We start from the raw sequence: 19,131 nt of genomic DNA, 5'->3' as shown, positions 1-19,131 counted from the left end.
GAACTTATTTAAACAGGATACTTATGCCAATATCAACTGATAATATGACTAGGGTATTTAATTATTTAACCAAGTAGTATTTCCTTACCTGAAAAAGAATGGATTCCTTATTTTCGTGAGAAGTCGTGCTTACCACAATGCTTAGAACAATAATATGGGAGAGAGCAGAAAGAACGCTAATTATGACAGCACCTCTCATTCCAAAGGGTAGCATGGTATAAACTGTGAAGATTATGAATAGAAAGAATGGCACCTTTGGAAAGAAAGAGAAAGAAAGGAAAAACAAAAGATCACACATACACATTTTTAGGTGCCTGCCAAAAATCACTACAGAACAGGGAGGAAAGTAGCAGGATTCTTGCTCATTTTCAGGCTAAACAATTAAATATTGACATTTCAAAAGCACAATTAAAAACATAAGGGTAGTGCTAGTCCTAAAAGCTTTGAGGGGATTAGCAGCTATTTTAACCATTAGAGCTGAAGATGCACTTTGTACAACATGTACCAGGAACAGTGTGTTGCAAGGATAGCAATATAGCAATTTCTCACCTTCTCCAAGTTACTGTTCTAATTTTAACATCACCCAATCATGTTTACTCCATATTTGATTAAAAAAAAAATATCCAACCAATACTTTCTGGTGCTGGCACAAGAGAACAATCATTATTCCCACTAACTACACATTTAGTTGCACAGATTTTACAAAAAGTACAATGGTCCGCTAAACTGCCGAGGCATCAGAAGGGAGGTCACCCCCACATTTAAATCATAGCTTTAATTAGTGATCAGTTCATAACTTGAGATAAAAGTCTGAAATGAACCTATTCACTTCTATTTTCTAAACTAGGGTCTCATTATATTTTAGGTTTTAAATCAATATTAATGAGTTATTACCATGTGATGAGAACAAGACGTCTTGCAGCACTGAAAGCAGTAAAACCACATCTTGCTTTGTTACATGTTTGTACTTAGAGTTAAGAAGAGTAAACTTTGGGTTTTCCTGAGCTAATAGTTTCTTCCTTGAGCTAAAAAATACTGAATAGCAACTGTAAATATACGGTGCTGGATCCAGGCCACAATACAAATCAGATTTTGGTTGTTTAACTGATAATTTATATCTGTCTTTATTTGAAATAAAGAGGGGAAGGGGAAGAGTCAGTACAACAAGATAAAAAGTCATTTTTAATTCATTAAAACTCTTCTGTTGACATTATGAGATCTTAGGAGGAGTTTCCTACAGCTGATGATATTTTTGGCATCCTGAAATTGCCTGTCTTCTGATCAGAGATACTAAGCAATGAACTTTAGCCACACCCCGGCTATGCCAGGATGTGTCATTAGTCCTTATTGTTCACTTTGCCTCTCCCAGTGATTTGAACACACGCTCCCCAGGGCACACCCAGCTCTGGAGTCCTTTAATCCAGTTCTCGGAGACCACTTTGACCCATAGAAATTAACACAGCAAGTATTGTTAATGAAACATACTCTCAAATACGAATTCATAGTAATTAAGACTTAGTAAGAATCTTAAATAAAAATACAATTTCATTACAACTGAAAAATGCAATTCCCACGTGGATTTTTGCGGTTATCCAATTTTCTCAGTTGATCTGTATTTTCACTATAAGAAAGAATACAAACTAAAATTCACTGTAAGAAGCCCATACAACCAATTTAGGAAAAGGAACCTAAATCTCAATAAAAAGGAACCTAAATCTCAATAAAAAGGAACCTAAATCTCAATAAAAAGGAACCTAAATCTCAATAAAAAGGAACCTAAATCTCAATAAAAAAATTATTATGCAGTTATAACATTCAGGGGGAAAAAAGTATACGAACACATTCATATATATACCAACTACCAGTGCTATACATGTACCTGAACAAACAAGATGTACATACCTGTTCCCACAGTTGGTAATCATTTTCTTTTTCAAAAAGAGATACATATCCTACGATTAAGAAGCAAATCCAAATGGTAACTCCGAATAATGTCAGCCATCTCCGGAACAGGGATTCAATACATAAAAGTAAGTACATGGCTGCAAATATGACAAGAGCAGCACATACTGCAATAATGAAGACAAGATGATAATGCGCTTCCTGCAAAAGCAAAACACAAGTGCTAGATTTGGTGTAAATGTCCCCTTCAGAAAAAATGGAAAATGCATCTATGAAGTCCTGAAAACAGCTTAGATAGATTGAAAATATCCTAACATAAGTAGTCGGGCTGTGGCAGCATTAACACTTTCTGATAGTCACACATACAGAGATAATACAATAAATACCATTATAAATACCCAGTCTACCCCTGTTCCACCATTATTAATTCTCAAATTAGTGAGTTTGGTTTTGTGGTTAAGCTAAGTTCTACCTACACTATCTTGTACAATGCAGATGTACCCAAATAAACGCATTTAAGGAGTTCACTCTATGCTAAAAAACGAGCCTAACAGTTCTTTTCCTACATTTCACAGGAGATGGCTTGTAACATGAACACTGCTGCTACTTCTTTCCTGTTTTAAGAAATAAAAGCTAAAAAGGATACAAGTGCAATTGGTAAAATTAGATTTGTTGCTAAAGAGAGACTTAAAGACACTTTATCATGAAGCACAGCATTTGGAAATGAGCGTTTGAAGGCAATGAAGGATTATAATAGCTTCCTTATTACCTTTTTACAACATTATCTCCAAATCATCTCCCCTTTTTACCAGTTGCCAACTGGGCGGGTTTGAAGACAACTTAATTTCTTTACAGAAAATCATATTACACTGCACAACAAAAAATTCTTTAAGCTGCATCTTTCCTGTGTCTATAGGATCTCTGCTCTTTGCTAACTATTGATGCAACAGATGCAACTGTTGATTCCTGTTGTGGTTCTATTAGCAAAAGAAAAAATAAAGAATGAATATATATAAATCCTTAAAAAGAAATCACCTCAGGAATTCATAATTCATCACTATATTATTTTACGTTTCTTAAATGACTCTAAAAAAACATATGAGAAATGCAGGGCATTTTAACTTATTTTCTTGTTCCTTCCTTAGCCCCTTTACTGCCTATCACAGCTGTCATTTAGCATAGATTATGATTTGTTCATAACATATAGCAAGGAAAGAGCAGCCCTTGTATTAACTGTGCGTGTGCCTGACAACTCTGTCTCCTCTCTTCGTGTCCCTACAAAAACACACACCGCATTCAATCCATCCTTGATGCCTTTCAACACCACAACTCCAATACCATGTAGCTCAAAAAATTATTCAGCCAAAATGTTTTGTGTGATGTTACAGCGATTCCTCATCACCTCCGAAAATATCGAAGGCAAAGAAAACAGCTTACTCACATCAGTGACAAAAAAGATGATGATAAGAGTCATCCAGAAGATGATGGCGATGAAGAGCAGGAGGAGGAGGAGCGGGTGCTGCTGGCTGGTGTAGCGGTACTTCTCGTAGAGCGGGTCCGAGATCCTGCACTCATCGCTTTCGTTGAAGAAGTATTTCCCTTTAGCTGGCATCTTCTCCCAGGTCGGCCGCTATTTCTCCGCGTACCCAGCACAGGCAATAAGACACGGCCGAGGCTACCGCTTCAAAGAGAAGTTTTGTCTCTTCGCTGCTGCCTCTGCGACCTGCAGGCACAGCAAGTAACCCACGATCTCCGATTTTACTTCTCATGAGCATTAACTTCAGGTTTCCAACGCAACCAAAAGCAAAAGAGTTAGCCCTCCCCAAAGCCACGGGCAATTCATCAGCAGCTCTACGTGGGAATCTCAAGATCAATTTATGCAGAACAGGAGTTTTTGGTGTGGGGCTTTTTTAATTATTACTTTGCAATTCTCCAGCTCCTTTCCATAAGCTTGAATGTCACTTCCTGGGATGAACTCTGCAAGAGACAGTATTAATGTATTTAGGTAAGTGTACACAGTGTTCCCCAAGATTAAAGAAAAAGTACATTCCTTCAACTTCCGATTAAAAGGCATAGAAGATGAGAAAAGAATACAGCTGTTCAAGCCAAAATTCATTAAACTTTTTCTTATCAAGATACTTAACATCTAGTTCTAGATATTTAATTCAACTCTAATTAATAGTGTTTCCAAGGCAATAGGTGTGTTCTGTTAACAATGAACATTAAGGAATGAAATGTATTGTTAATTACTAATGAGCAATGTTTTCCAAATAGATTCATGAATACAGTTCACCCAATGCCAAGAGACGTAAAACAAAAAAAGGCAGGGCGGTGGGACGGAGGGAAGCATGAAAAACAGGATTTCAGAAGAAGTCTTATTAAAACTTGATAACAGGACAGCAGCTGCTTTGGTTCTTGACTGCGGTCACCATGGTGCCCAGGGCTGCTGCTCTGGGGAGAAAGAACCCGCTCAAAGACAAAAAAGCCAAATCCAGGCAGTTACTCTCCAAAGGCAAAGTGCTCAACCACATACCTGTTCAGACTGCACTCACACCGCAACCTGGAGTGGTGTCAGGGAAAACGGTTCAGAAACCATAATAAATGATGTAGCCTGTGTAAACAGAGCCGAATACCAGCTTGCTACCCAGCCATTAGTGACCAGATATACCAATACTGAGACTGGACAAAAAAAAAAGTGAACTTTTGCAGGAAAATGAGTCACTACAACTTGTTGGCCAGAGTATATCACAAACTTGGATTAATCACAAAAGAAAAAAGGCCATGTTTATCCCTTTTATTCAGTAACACCCCAAATACGTATTAAAAACTGAAATAAAACTGAAGACACCTTTCAATAGATTTTTTCCCCGGTATAGTTAATGATACACCTAATATTTCACCTGTACTGGTTATTACCAAGCTTTTCTTCATAATTAAAGGCTTCCCGTTTTTCACCTGAAAAAAGAAATAATCTTCTGCATGTGCACACTGATGCTCTTGCGAAGGTGTGTGAACGCAGCTTAGAAATCACTGACACTGAGAGGAGACACCAAGAAGAAACCAAAACATTCAAATCGCGCCCTAATGCATTTTCCAAGTCATGCGGGTGACTGCAGAATTACTTGACGTCCAGAAGTGTACTTTCACAATAAAAACTATGAAAAAGTTCTTTAATATACCTGCAGAAACATGATTTTGAGGGTAATGTTTATGATAATACATATTTTGAGAGGCAGCTTTATTTTTTCAGTTCGCAGAACCAAATCCATTCTCTAAAAATTAATTGCTAAGCAATAATGCATTTGCAATTATGAGAGGCAAGTAATCATGGGCTACTTAATACTGAAATTCAAGAAAAATTACTTCACAGCTTGCTTTCTAGAATTTACTCTTCTGACTATGTCCACGAAAAAATAACACAAGGGACAATCTCTGTTCTACAGAACTGTATCATGTGGCTGTGGCTCAGTTACTCAGTGCTCAAAAGACGAAGAGATGCCAGTTGTCAGCTTTAATACTACTTAAGAATTTCACAGGACACCAAGTTGAAGAGACACGTCTTGATCCATTTGAATAGAAACCAGATTGCTGCTTATTGATTTGTTTATTCCTCCACTGATCTCCATGGACATACTTTACAAGTAATCATGAATGACTCCTGGGTCATGGCATTTTCTTCTCAAAACTCTGTCAGGTAAAGAAACCCCCAAGCAGTAGTGATGTTACCAGGAATCTATAATACACTGTATAAATGATGCTTTAAGATTAATAATTCAACCCTGAACTAGTTTCAATTTGCACCCCATGTCCCACTGCCACCCCCCTTTTTAAAAAGGGCCACAGAGCAACTTGTGTTCTTTCAATACAAGTATTTTTTAAATTGCAAATTACTTGCAACACATAAAATGAGCTATTTGACAATCATGTAATTATGCATTAGTTGAATAAACACATTTTCATACCTGGTAAACATAATGACCAGCCAACCATGATCTTGCAATCCAAAACACACACTCATATTAGTATGGGAATTGTTATTTCAGCTCCAAAACCACTATGAACACTTAAACAGCTTTTCACTTTTTTTTTTTTTTAAAAAAAACCCCGCATTACTGGTATCACCTCTTTCCAGTAACATAAAAGACAACTTTTCATTTAAGAAACTTTCATAGATTTAGCTGAAATTCACGACTTTTTGTGCCCTTCTTTGAATTTTTTTCCAGCAACCTTTTGAAAATGCAGAACAGTTGAGAGAGAGAAGATTCTGCCTCGTGGATGGCGTCACACGCCAGTGCAATCCTCATTTGAACACACTCCTGTTTATAAGTTTAAGGATCACGTGGGCTCCGTGCACCACAGCATCACTTTTGCTCTTTTTGGTCCTTGTTTCTTGGAGCTCTGCCATTCTGACACCGCAGGCGAGGTGTAACCCTGAGATGGCAACCGGCCACAAACCCCAAACCTCTCCCAGCAGCACCAAGCCAGCTGGGGACTGGATCTGAGCTGCTGCCATAAAACCATGGTCCTCTGGTCCATGTTTATCGAGAAACTGCCTCGTTTCTTCAGAAGCTTTCACTGTGTTCTGAAGAATCAGAAAGGAGAACGAGTAATTTGTCAACGAGATTAGACTATGTAAGGAACAACCTCAGCAGTTTGGGCTGCAAGCTGCAAGGAGAACCCACGGCAAGGTGCAGCAAACAAACCGACACGATTTAGTCAGCTCCAGGTGAGCTCCACAGCTATCTGCACGCCTATTACCATGAAAAACATTTGTTCAGATAAATAAATTTGCCCAATGAATACATAAGAACAAACACTGGACACGTGATAGGCATAAAAAACTGGACAATAGGATTCCTTCCAGAATATGAATCAGAAGGGCCAGAGCCTTCCAAACCTCTGCTTCAAGCCACTGGGAACACAGTTGGGCTCAGGTCCAGCAACAGAAACTTCTCTGGGTAAGTGCTGGGCACGAGCTGCACACACATGCAGCCACCTTCACTTGCAAGTAAAAAAGAACATTCATATCCCCCACAAATCTGGGTATTTCTGACCGCTCTACGCTCTCCTTCCCATAAACAGGAGTTTTCAAGCATTGCTAGACTCTCCAGTCTCCTACCAACAAAGCCATGGAATTTTGTTACAAATAATTCGAAAGCAAACATTTCATTAGGCTGCTAGGCTTGGACTGGGGCTCTTTTGTTCTCTCAGGCTACTTAAAAGTGTCCACAGCGCTTTGTGTCAATACACAACCTTTTCTTAAGAATTGGCCTGGACTCAACAGCTGCAGAATAGACACGACGGTACCAGAGAGCCTACAGAGACCAAGCGTGTTAAAGAAAACCAACTGAAACGTGATATCACGGGCTACTCCAACAAGTCACGTTACAAAAGTCGGAGAAGCCTCTTTCTTTTGCAGTTTGCTCAAGATAAGCAGCTATTAAAAAAGCAAGTCTCTTCACAAGGAAAACTAATCTGGGAACACGCATCACCCAGACCAACCCTTTACCGCAGAAAGCTCAGGGCAGACAAGGTAAATCAGTTGATGGGGTGAGAACACAGGAGGTGATTTTTGTCTCCCAGCAATTCATTCAGCCCAACCTGTGCATATTCCAACAAGCACAGATGAAGCAAGCACTGAACAGCCAGGAAAAATCCAGTCGATTTTTCTACCAACTTGAAATAGAATCACATCAAATTCTTGCATTCTGTAAGCCCATTGAAACTTCTCATTGCAAAGGTCTTATTTGTCTGAAACAATAATGAACAGGCAAATGCTGTGAAGGATTCTCAAGATGCTTCTCAGAATATATTGAGATTAAAAGTTTGGTTTGATCCTTTGTCCTGGTAATAAGTAAAAAGAGTCTTGCCCCTGGCCCCCAGCTCTGTTGACCAGCAGTAGTTAGTGATCACTAACCAGCAGCTCTTTGTTTTGAGCCCCAGGGACCTTTCCTGCTGTTTGGACAAGCGTCTCATCTCCACAAAGCCCCCAGACCCCAGTGCCTGCTTGGAACCGAAGGCAAGATCCGCTTCGCTACACACATCTGTCCCAGTTATCTCTTGGTCACCCTCTCTCCACCCAGAGCTCAAGGAAGCAGCAGAGGCCCATCAGTTTTCCCCTGCAACATGCAGGTGCATGCACACCACATTAGGCCTTTTTGGTTTGTTGGGGTTTGTTTTTCTTTTTTTAAAGTACTGTAGGTCGTGCATCAGCCCAAAGGGTGTTGATGCATGGGGTAACTCCAACACTGTCCTCCCCAGCAAACAAAACAGTTCTTGGGATGGATCTCCTCTATTCTCTACATTTGCAAAGCATGAGCGGTTTCCAGGCACCAGCTGGGTTGTGGGCTGGGGAGCGGATCAGGCAAACCTGCACCCTCCTGCCCGCTCTCCACACACGGGACATGCTGACGGACACGTCGACGGACAGCAATCACATCATTCTTCCCTCTCTTGGGACAGTTACTCACAGCAGCTCCTGACCACATCCATGCCTTTCCAAATGGGATTCAAGTACTTTGCAGTTCTGTTCTTCATTTCAGAACCACCGAGGTACTCACAAACACACCCGCAGTAACCGCCTGGACAATTTGTCAATTATTCTTTCATCTAGCTGCTCGTTTGCCAAGGACTCAAGTCCTTCTCACTTAAAGCTGTGTGTTTAATAAAAAGCAGTCTTACTCATGAAATATTAAAATGAACCCAAACAGCAAGAACCAAGTGAAATGATATCCGTTGCCTTATTCCTCTCAATACCTCCTGCAGAAAAGCAAGCAGAGCCTGCTTTCCATCTTTAACTACAACACCATTTTGACTTCCATTCCATCTTTTGTTTCACACAAACGACAACAGTGTTTCTGAAATTACTTTAGCAATTTCCATGACAAGAATCATTGCTGACCGTAATTACCCATTAGCAGATATTAAAAGGGAATCAGGAATCTATAAACATCCAGTAGAATAATTGAAGGAGATTAGTAGGTGAATTATGAATCTCAGGCAAAGAAAAAATCTCCAGTCTAGTGGAGCGCCCAACTAATTCAGTGTAGGGCATGAACATCGGCAATCCAAGCATACTCAACAGGAAATACCATTCACAGTGGAGACAACACTTCTTCTTTCCAGACTTTGCTTCCCAATGCCAGCCTGCAGCTTCTCCTGCTCATACAAACATACCAAATGCAGAACAATGCGTTCTTAATCATCTATCCGGTAGCAGTGCTAAGTATTACTTGCCAAGGTAAGTTTCTTCACAAAGGTAAACCTTGTTTTTATATATTTTTTGAGGGTTTTCATGTGAGATTTCATGTTCCTTAATTACATTTAATTTCTGAAGCCCTACTTCTGCAATACAGAAAAATCTTCCTTATATTTACCTTCTGTTTTCTTACCAAAAGTGATCATAACCTCCTTCAACACATGACTTGAAACTGTATTTACATTAAAACGCCAAATAAATACAAAAAGTAGTGTGTCATTTGGAAAAAAAAAAAAACACAAACAAACAAAAAAGAAGAAAATCAGGAGATGGAAAAAAATCCCACGACACGTCAGAAGAATGAGGGTAAAATACAGCACTATAGCACCCAGGCCGTGCCCTTGAACACTGAGAGTCATGGCAATGACAGCGCTATATATACTGCAAAGAAAGTGTTGAAACAGAACTTTTCCAGTTCACATTCGTATTTCAGTACATTGCTCCTTCTCGTGACATCTGTCCTACAATAGCCTTTAAAATAGGAATAATGCGTTGTGTGATTTGAAGAGTTTTTCAGCCACTAGTGTGGATGGAAGACGTGATGGAAGAGGCCGGTTTCACAAACATGTGAGCCCAGCAGCCCAGTGTTTGGAAAGGCAAAGCAAACCACGGGCAGGAAAGTAAGAGCAGTTGAGTTGATTCATCACTTCTCACGGGTCCACAGCCTCCCAACACCAGGAACATCACTTCTTTTTGTTTGTTGCTCATTTTTAAACACCGCTGTGATTACAGGGTGTGCTTTGAGGAAAGACCTTACAGCCACAGAAAGAAATCTCTACAATGCTGATCCAGGTAGGACAGAGAAATGGTGACAGCGGGTGGCTCAGGAAATGGAAGATTTGTAATTTAAGACTAGCAAGCTCACAAACTAATCAGTAAAAAAAGAATCCATACAACCAGATTGGTGCAACTGAATTACATGGAAGGGTTTACTGCTGTTCTAAGCTAGTTTATTGTGCAAACACATGATGGTTCAACCAACAAATCTGTTAAGCCTTATAATTAGCTGCTGGGTCTGGCTCAGCAAGGGGAAGAATGAAAAAAAGAAAAAAGGCCTTTTATAATACTGGTTTTCATAAGCAGCAAACTCCAGGGTGTAAAGAGATACATCACACCAGAAGGGAATTGAGCTGTGCTTTGCATCTTCCAAAGTCCAAGGTGTGTGATTATTTCATGATTCCCAGACTCCCTGCCACATCTTACAGATAGATTTTCTGACTTGAGCGGGTTTAAAATTGAACTTACCGCTACAGAAGTCAATATCCCACTTACACTGAGTTTTCAGTGAGTTATTTGAAATTCGTGTCTCTGAACGGAGGCCTCACAAGTCAGGATAGCTTTTCATTGTGTAATTCCAGTTTAATTATATCAAAAGTAGAATGTTTGTGCAGCTATTGATAGTAATAAAAGTTGCAATATTAACCTATATAAAAATCCCTGAAACACAGAACATTTTACCCTAAACACTGTGGTGAAAAATCATATAAGCTGAGGTAGGAATAGAGATGGAGTGTGTGTATAAGCCTCAATCATTTCTGCTGTAATACCTCTGATTTTTTACAGAAATGGAAATCCCTGATATTTTCAGAAGATTTTTTTAAGGAAATAATGTATTACACTAGGTAATACCCTATATTGAAATTGGCAATAAGGAAAAAAAACACTTCAAGAAGGGTAGGTTTAAACGGCCAAGAGCTTGTTATCAGACATTATCATTTAGGATACAGAATTATAAGCATCTGGCAACCCAAAGTGCTCAGGCTGACAAACTTCCTGAGCTCAAAATAATGACTTATTTCCATCTAGAATGAAACCTCCCTCATTTGTGTAGTGATATTTCAAACATGCTTCAGCTTTTCTACCTCACTAAAGCAACCGAGCAGCACAAACCGCTGATGTGACAGAGCCAGGGTACAAGGACATGACTTGACCCTTCCAACTATGGCTGGATATGCCCACAGATGCTCAAAAATGAAGAAAAAACAATTAAAACCCCACTGCAAACAGGACTGTAATGGGCATCACACATTACTCTTATTTTTTTCCCCTGCCTCACTTAGTTATTTAGGGGGCGTGTTACAGTTCAACATGGAAATGCATCTTTCCCACCCCAAGTGTAAACAGTCTGTTAGCACAGAGCAGGTGCAATCATCGTATGGCAAAGGGATAATGGCTGCGCTGTGGGTGGGAAGAAGATAAAACCTGTCCTCAGCAAGATAAGAAATCCTTTGCTATATAGGCTCAGTCCAACTAAACCCAGTAAAACAGAGAAAGAGGCTCAAAGATACACACCTCTCTCTCCTATCTACTATACTTCCATGCTACCAAAGTCAGTAGAAATACACACAGGCAGCTGAAATTCAACGAATGCAATGACATCGACACTACTTTGGTTTATTCAGGTTTTTTTTCCCTAGCCTCTAATTTTTCAGATGAACTAACATGGATATGTACACTGCAGATGTGTCACTGAATGGACTTTTAAGGCTGCTTAAAGCAGGAATCAGCACTATATCCCTACCGGACTTTATCAGTACAGAGTTCTACTACAGAACCAAGTATTTTTTTGAAAGTGATTTTGCAGAACATCATAACAAAAACGCAAGAATAAACCATAACATAAGAACAACATCACCTGTGTCTGCTGCCAAAGGCCAAAATGGCTGTTTCTATCCAAATTTCTGCTTACTCCACAATATCATCTGTATCTTTCTTGAGATTAGTGTTCCTCTGAAGCAATCAGACCCTCTGGCAATCTCATTTTGGAAATAAACCTCGGCCAAAGGTCAAGAGATGGACAACAGGAAGAACACGATTGTGCATCAGTACCTGGAGCAGCGTGCTGCAGGGTGATATTACAGTACAAATAGTTTTCTTAAGGTATAAATTGCCCTTTAAGTTTAAAAAAGCAAAGTCTTCATGCTATTTATGAAACAAAGGAGAAGGGGACAGATTAAATCCAATATGCCCTTTACTTAAGGAGCAGTGCTGCAAGAGTAACTCCTATCAAGTACATGTTTAAAAAAAAAAAATCTTATTTCTATATACTATTTATTATAGGGGAATTTTAATGTTCCCCAAACTTCTTTACATGTCAACTATGCAACATTTGTTACACCAGCACATCCGTACTTCACAGCCAAAAAAACTAAAACCAAAACTAACACTTGCAATAAGGAAGTTCCCTCCCTCGGAGGTTAAGTATTAAAAACACCACCAAGGAGACATACCGACGCTTCTGATAAGAGTGTCGTTTCTGCAGCCGTACCCTACCTCAGGACACAACAGCAGCCAAACACACACAATTCTTTTCAAAAAGTTTTCCAAAATGTAACATTGGGTTTAGGAAAGGTCCTTTGCGGACTCATTTCGAAATGATAATGGGATGCAAACCTCTGAAATCTTGTATTTTCAGTCCCGCTTGATGGTAACACACACTTCAAAATTGTTAGGAGTTGTCTAGTGACAGGTGAGCTCTCCTGGAGCATGGAAAGGGCCGAGCTGCACCAACACAGCCAGAAAACCAGAAACCAAACATGTCTCATGGGATCTTTTTTTCGCACGCTAAGTTTCAATTGCCCACTAAGATAACGGCATGTCTGAACACAGATTAATCACTATCATTCTTCTTGCTTCATCTTATCGTTTTCAAAGCTCTGCCTGATAGCCAGTCCTGCTGCTCCCAGCTCCAGCGGGCTACTGGAAACCTGCACCATGGAAAGCACCGACTTGCCAAGGGAAATGTGGGCATCCCGCCTGGCAAACATTTCTCAATTCAAGGGAAATGTGGGCATCCCGCCTGGCAAACATTTCTCAATTCAAGGGAAATGTGGGCATCCCACCTGGCAAACACTTTTCAATTAAGTTCTCCTTAAGCAGCTCTACCCTTTGGATTTACCAATACTAAGTCCAGTTAACTAGTATTGAAACAGAGCTAGTTAATCTGAAAAACCTGAAATAATGATAGTTACAGCAAAACTTGAGGATCCGGCAAAAGTCACTTTTCTAAAGAGCTATGCGGTTACTGCCTCAGAGTAATGTGAAGCCCACGGAACTCCACAAAACAGCGAAGTATAATACGCAGCCACAGTCCTGGGGAAAGTTATCACCGATCAGTATTGACCGATCCCCGTGGCTGTGCCAGTCACAAAGCCGTTTTCACCTGGACTGTCATGCTGAGCTGCACATAACAGATTATGCTGGGGCTTTATGGCCCTAAATCATACTGAAGCTACTGATAAAAAACACGCACTTGTTGCTTGCTTCCCATTGCAGGCCACAGGATTCACCAGCACAAGTCGTGTTTCTCCGCTCCACTCCGGTCTGTTCGATCATTTTAATTTCCTGCAGCAGAGCGAGTGCAGCCCCCTCAGGTCCAATCCTTGACACCAAATGTTTTGATGTATCACACACACTAACCTGCAACAAGATGGGGAATCTTCCCTCCAAGGACCACTGCCAGCATTCACAATGCTTCTATTTCTTCCCCTTGTAGTTCAAGGAAGAAAAAGCTACTCAGTCTTCATCTCGATATGTTATGAAGCTTTTACCTAGAGAATCAATAGAAGAAAAATATACTGAGATACGCTGCAGCGTGAATGTAACTTGATTGAAATACTTAATGCTAGATGGAAATGTCTGAGAAGAATGCTGAAGACTGAGCAGAGGTATCATCTTTATGTTAACGGATCCCAATGCTTTTCAATCAAGGCCCGTGTGACAGCAAAGGCTCCTTTGCTAAAAATAGGACATTTTACTAACTTCTACAGCACTCTTGATAAATAGAGCTGTAAGTTTTATTAACATGAGATCAAATACTATCAATTGAAAAAAACACCCCAGCAATAAAAACTTGAATAAAACAAGGTGTAATTCAAAACAGCATAAAATATTGTTTGGGATTCTGGATCACAGATGAGTGAATATGACAATACAGCAGGAAAATCAGCTTAAAAAACCAACAATAAACACAATCCCTCCCTGCACCTTGCAGCTCTGGATAAAGGCTCATCTACTGCTAGTGTGGAAATGAAGAGATTCTGCCCACTAGGTTTGCTTGTCTTGGAGCACAAGGAGGATAGAAAGTCACATCCCTACGCTGTTGTGAACAGAAAATTGTATCTCCAGGTAGGCAGACGATCAGAACACAGGGTCAGGTTATCATCCTTAAATTTAGCACACCAGCAATCTAGTAGGGGAATCTATACCATAATAACAGCTCTTGGCTTGATCTTCCTCTCTCCCTACTTCATCCTCTTCACACACACTCTGGGAACAACTGTTTAGATGTGACAAGATGCCACGGAAGTTGAAAACCTCAGCAAGGCCCCAGGCACCGGCAGGAGCCACCGGCACTCGCCGTTCGTTGCTGGAAGGCACACTCGCCACAGACAGAACCAAGCAGGGGAGTAAATGGTTATACAACAGCACTGAAACAATGACCCAGAGGAGGAAACCAGAATTAACATGTTAGTGGGAAACCTGATACAAGCTAAATAGCCGTGTTGGGAAGGGAACATATCAACGTGTACTTTGTTGTCCACCGCAAAGCTTTATCACTAGAGACCCACTTTGGAAACTGAAAGGCAAGTGAAACTGCCAAATAATCAAGCACAAAATCAGAGTGGATGCAAAGTATTTCATCGCAAAAAGAATTGAAATAAACCTACAGTAATTTTCTGTTAAATTTTTGCTGAGATATACGAAATACTTTAATCATCTCTCAAAAAACCCACAGTGGGTTAAATGTCCAGCTCATACCTGAGCCCTGGGACAGTTGTGACCAAGTCCCACTGCCTTTTGGCTGGAGTTAGCTCCACCTAGCCAAGCCCAACAGGCATCAGTATTTAGTCAAAGTCAGGAGGAAACTGGAGATGAAAAAGCTCAAGATGCTGACAAAGTCTTCTGGCAACCTTGGAGGCAGATGACAGAGGGGAAAAAAAAATAACCACAATAAGGCATCTTGCAGAGTTCATCTGAAAAGACAGATACAAATCTGCTGTGTTTGTGTGTGTGTAAAAGCAGATAAAACCAAGACTTGGTTTACCTCTGTTACATGTTCAGTCTGGAAAGCCCAAATAAGCTGCTGCTTTACTTTCACTTTATCATGCATGCAATATGAAGAATGGTAAGCAGACAAGAGGTGCCTCGTGTTCCTTTGAAAAGGACTGGTGCTGTCTGGTGAGCAATACTGGGCAGTGCTTTACTGGTACACAAATAGTCAGGGTGTCCCAGAAATGTCATCAGGCCTTTTAGAAAAATATACTATGACAGTTTTCAAAAATCAGCCCAGAAACACCACTATTCAGAGACTTCAGATGAGGAGCTAGAGGACCTAGAAGTGTTGTTTTCAATGTTCACGAAGGTGCTTAATTGTAGCAATTTGTGCTTGCAACATACCTAGTTAGCTTTTGAGGAATTAATTTAATGACTGTGCCACTTTCAAAAAGTTTCACTGATTTTTCTCTTGATTATTTTTTACAGATGTGCCTAAAAACATCAGTTCCACCAGAGCCCCTGGTAAACAGTTGTATCCAAGACTCACTTTAGCTGCAGAGGGATCAAGCTGCTCCTCCCCAAGAACTGTTCTCGGGATCGGGTCTTGAGGACAGTAAAGAGAAAAGAACAATAAAGCTCTCTAGCACATGTAAGCACAGCTCCCAACAGCACAGAGAGCAGCCTTGCCAATAAACAGCGAGTTTCCAGCAGCAAAGTGACATCCGGCCTAAGCACTTTGAGCCAATTTTTGATCTGCAAGACAGACAAACCTCCGCATTCAATGCCGACCACAGGCGCCTATTGCCCCAGCAACAGCTCGCAGCCCATTCTCGTTTTGACTGAAGCACGTTTAAGTGGTTCCATTCCAAGCACCGCACCTTGCTGCTCTGACAGCGGCTGCTTTTCACACCCACCAATTTGTTATTTGCCCAGTATCGAGCTGGTGGATCAATGCTGCACCTGCAGCACACAACGGCTTTATCATGTCTTTTAAATAAAGAATGGAAGGATGGATTCTTTTTGTATTATGAAATCCCAGATTTATCATACTTCACCAAATGTAACACTTGTTTACAGCAAAGACTTGCAAACTTGCTTGATTCTGCCCAGTTTTATGCAAAACATCTGCTCACTGATCATTCACCAGCATATTAAATAAACCATGCAAATCATACAGAAGTTAACATCAGGTTTGTTTGACTCCTGTTTCTTACTCAAAACAGGAGCTCCCTCCACCTATTTCTTTTGATCCAGTTATGAGATATATTTTATATTCTGACCAGCAGTTTCATTTTTAAACATAAGTAGAAATTATTAACGATAACAGTTTTAACTGCTACTTTCAAAAGTGTTCCCACTATCCTTACCCAGACGTTGAGTTTCTCTGTGAAGAAACACTGCAGTGAGCCAAGGGTTTCTGGTTATCTACTTAGTTTATTTATTAACTCACAAGTATAAAGTTGCCACGAGCCTCAAGAATTTACCCTGCTTGTAGGGATAACAGCAACACCAATATTGCTGGAGCCCTCGCTTGAATGCTTGTCCTCAATATCCACAATCACAGAAGCATCTCACTTCAGTTAAAATTAATCACATTTACACTGAGAAGTGAAGTATTTTACAAGAATACTCTTGTATTATTTTTTAACAACTTCACTATATTTACAACTATATTTATTAGTATTCTGAACAGAAATGCTGACATTCATTTCAAGTCTTTGGGGGAAAATATAGCAGCATAATATGTACCAGTGCAAGTTCTGAAGTATTTTCTATCAAATCCGTAAAAGAACCACTTGATTACAATTAACTGAACAAAAGTATTTTAAACTAAAACTGTGATTTGCATTACTAAAATACGTGCTGTACTTTAACTAGAGCTTAAGAGGCAGGTCCTTCAGACACCATTTTATAGCACTGCTAAAGCTATTTCCTCCTCAGCTACATTTAGTCCACATTTAAGAACTCTCCATATTTTCCAGAAATGTTTAAAATATATTTCATGCATGTTTTTTCTTCCTTTTAAATAAACAATAGTTTGTAAACCAAAGTGAAGCTATTATAAATACAAAGATGCTTCTTTCTACTTTACTGCCTGGCTAATACTTCAGATCTTGTAAAGATCACTTTCACGTTATCCTAAATGACAGTATAAGGAAATATGAATGGATCAGATGCTTAGCCTGAAGTTTACTTTATTCAGAGACATCCCAGATAGTTTCTTGTAGAAACAATATAAACGCTCAGGAACAAAAAAGAAAGAACAAAGCAAACAGTATCAGATAAAACTGGCACTTTCTCTCCCACACCACCTTCAAAATTACATCAAAAACCACAAGAAGAGGCAAGAGTGTATAAATTTCTCCCATAAAAGGGATTTTAATATTACTAATATCCAAAACGAAGGAGCACGCTGCCTGGATGTGTCACACTGCACTGAACAGCCTTCAGTTCCCTTCACCTCCTGTTACATTGGAACTTGGCTACCAGTGACTTAAAAACTCACATGAAATGAGATCCTCCCCTGGATAAAATCATGGAAAGCTGGATCTCTACATAAAGACTCTTGGGAGTGATATCTAATTAATGCAGGAACAAATTCCTGAATGTGGGAAGTCTGAACTAAGAACACACACATGCAAGGCCAATCTAGGAAGGTGTCCAAGAGTTTCTGGTACGATCTTTCTTGCTCTGGCAGGTCTGGAGGTTACATAGCACTGCTGGAGTCATTTGCAGTTTCAGTAATTAGGGTTTTTCTACCTGGTACAAGACGTTAATTAAAAACTTAGGCACGAGTAGTTCATATATAAACTATTTCCCATCTATTTTTTAAAGAAGCAAATGCAACAAGAGAAACACCATTCCTGCAAGGCTGTTTCACTGAATACTTGGCTTCTGCTCTCGCAGCTGCAGGGGAAGCTGTTTGGCAAAACTCTGCAGGGTTTTTTGAAGCTTTCTGCATTTTTCTTTCTCTCAGCACATTCACGCTACCCTCTGGTTCACACACGGACCTCGACAGGGTTGGAAGTGCCAGGGATTTACACCAAAACTGGCCTGGGTGAAAAGCACTAAGGAATTGAAACAGTAGAGGTTCAACAAGAACGTGCCCAACTAATAATGCAGCAGTGGACTTCAGCTACTCATCTATAAGATCAAATGGCATCATTAAATAAAAAATATAAAGTGGCAGAAATTCAGAAATTACAATCTAAGAAGTAACCATTCAAAACTGAGAAAAAAATAATATCTTTCCATGAAAATGGAATTAAACGACACAACATCCGTAAGAACCCCAAGTCTTTTGATGCTGAAGGAGAAAATGAGAAGTTCTTATGAACACTGCACTGCCACAAAATACAAACTAATAATGAACTTAAGCTATAGCCTAAGGTCTGACCTGCTGGTAGTTTCCCAAAAGTTTCAAAGACTTCACAATCTACATGGAAATACAAGCAGCTACGCACAGGGAAGGTGCTCCACCAAAACCCATGCTAAGAAGGACCTTGGGAGCAGAGCTGGGATTCGAACCCAGGCTTGGCATTAACAGTTCACCAGCCAAGTCTCACCTGGTAAATCAGGGAGCTCCTGCAGAAGCACAATCACCCATTTAATTGGTGACACAGCCACATCCCCACTTTTCAAAATTCTGATTACTTTTAATTTTCACCAAAGTGGTTTCAGCACTGTTTAAGAGAAGGTCTGAGAACCAGATATTGCCAAAACCCCAAGAACGTTATCTCAATAACCACATCCTCTGTTTAAAGCATAATAAATTCCAGAGGTCATTTTCTTGCCTGTAATTCCGTCTTTCCATGCTGTGCAAACACAAATTCTCCAAACCGTCTGAAGCCCTGAGCCCCTGTGTGAGAAGGATGACCACTGTGGTTAAAGCAAAGAACTTGAACCCATTTTCTAGCTTCTGGGTCTCCCACAGATTTCTTGCTGAGTGGCTCTGAGTGCACACTGTCCCTTTT

At 40.1% G+C, this 19,131-nt stretch overlaps 1 protein-coding gene across 9 annotated transcripts in view; it reads right to left on the bottom strand.

The window, feature by feature from the left end:
* Positions 1-19,131, bottom strand: part of ADCY7 (adenylate cyclase 7) — a 59,714-nt gene that overhangs the window by 26,999 nt on the left and 13,584 nt on the right. For 6 of the 9 annotated variants that reach the window (XM_071814440.1, XM_071814441.1, XM_071814439.1 and 3 more), the window contains 4 exons: positions 13,580-13,710; positions 3,344-3,879; positions 1,903-2,103; positions 89-253 (listed from right to left, as the gene is read on the bottom strand). In XM_071814440.1, the coding sequence (XP_071670541.1) occupies positions 89-253; positions 1,903-2,103; positions 3,344-3,514 (537 nt within the window). In that variant the 5' untranslated portion in view covers positions 3,515-3,879; positions 13,580-13,710. Of the gene's footprint in view, positions 1-88; positions 254-1,902; positions 2,104-3,343; positions 3,880-4,435; positions 4,517-13,579; positions 13,711-19,131 lie in introns of those variants that run through there. The other 3 variants (XM_071814446.1, XM_071814447.1, XM_071814448.1) reach the window with 2 other exon arrangements.

Source organism: Patagioenas fasciata, chromosome 13 (assembly GCF_037038585.1).
Source record: "Patagioenas fasciata isolate bPatFas1 chromosome 13, bPatFas1.hap1, whole genome shotgun sequence".
Classification (NCBI taxonomy): Eukaryota; Metazoa; Chordata; class Aves; order Columbiformes; family Columbidae; genus Patagioenas; species Patagioenas fasciata.
This window is presented reverse-complemented; position numbering and strand designations above follow the sequence as displayed.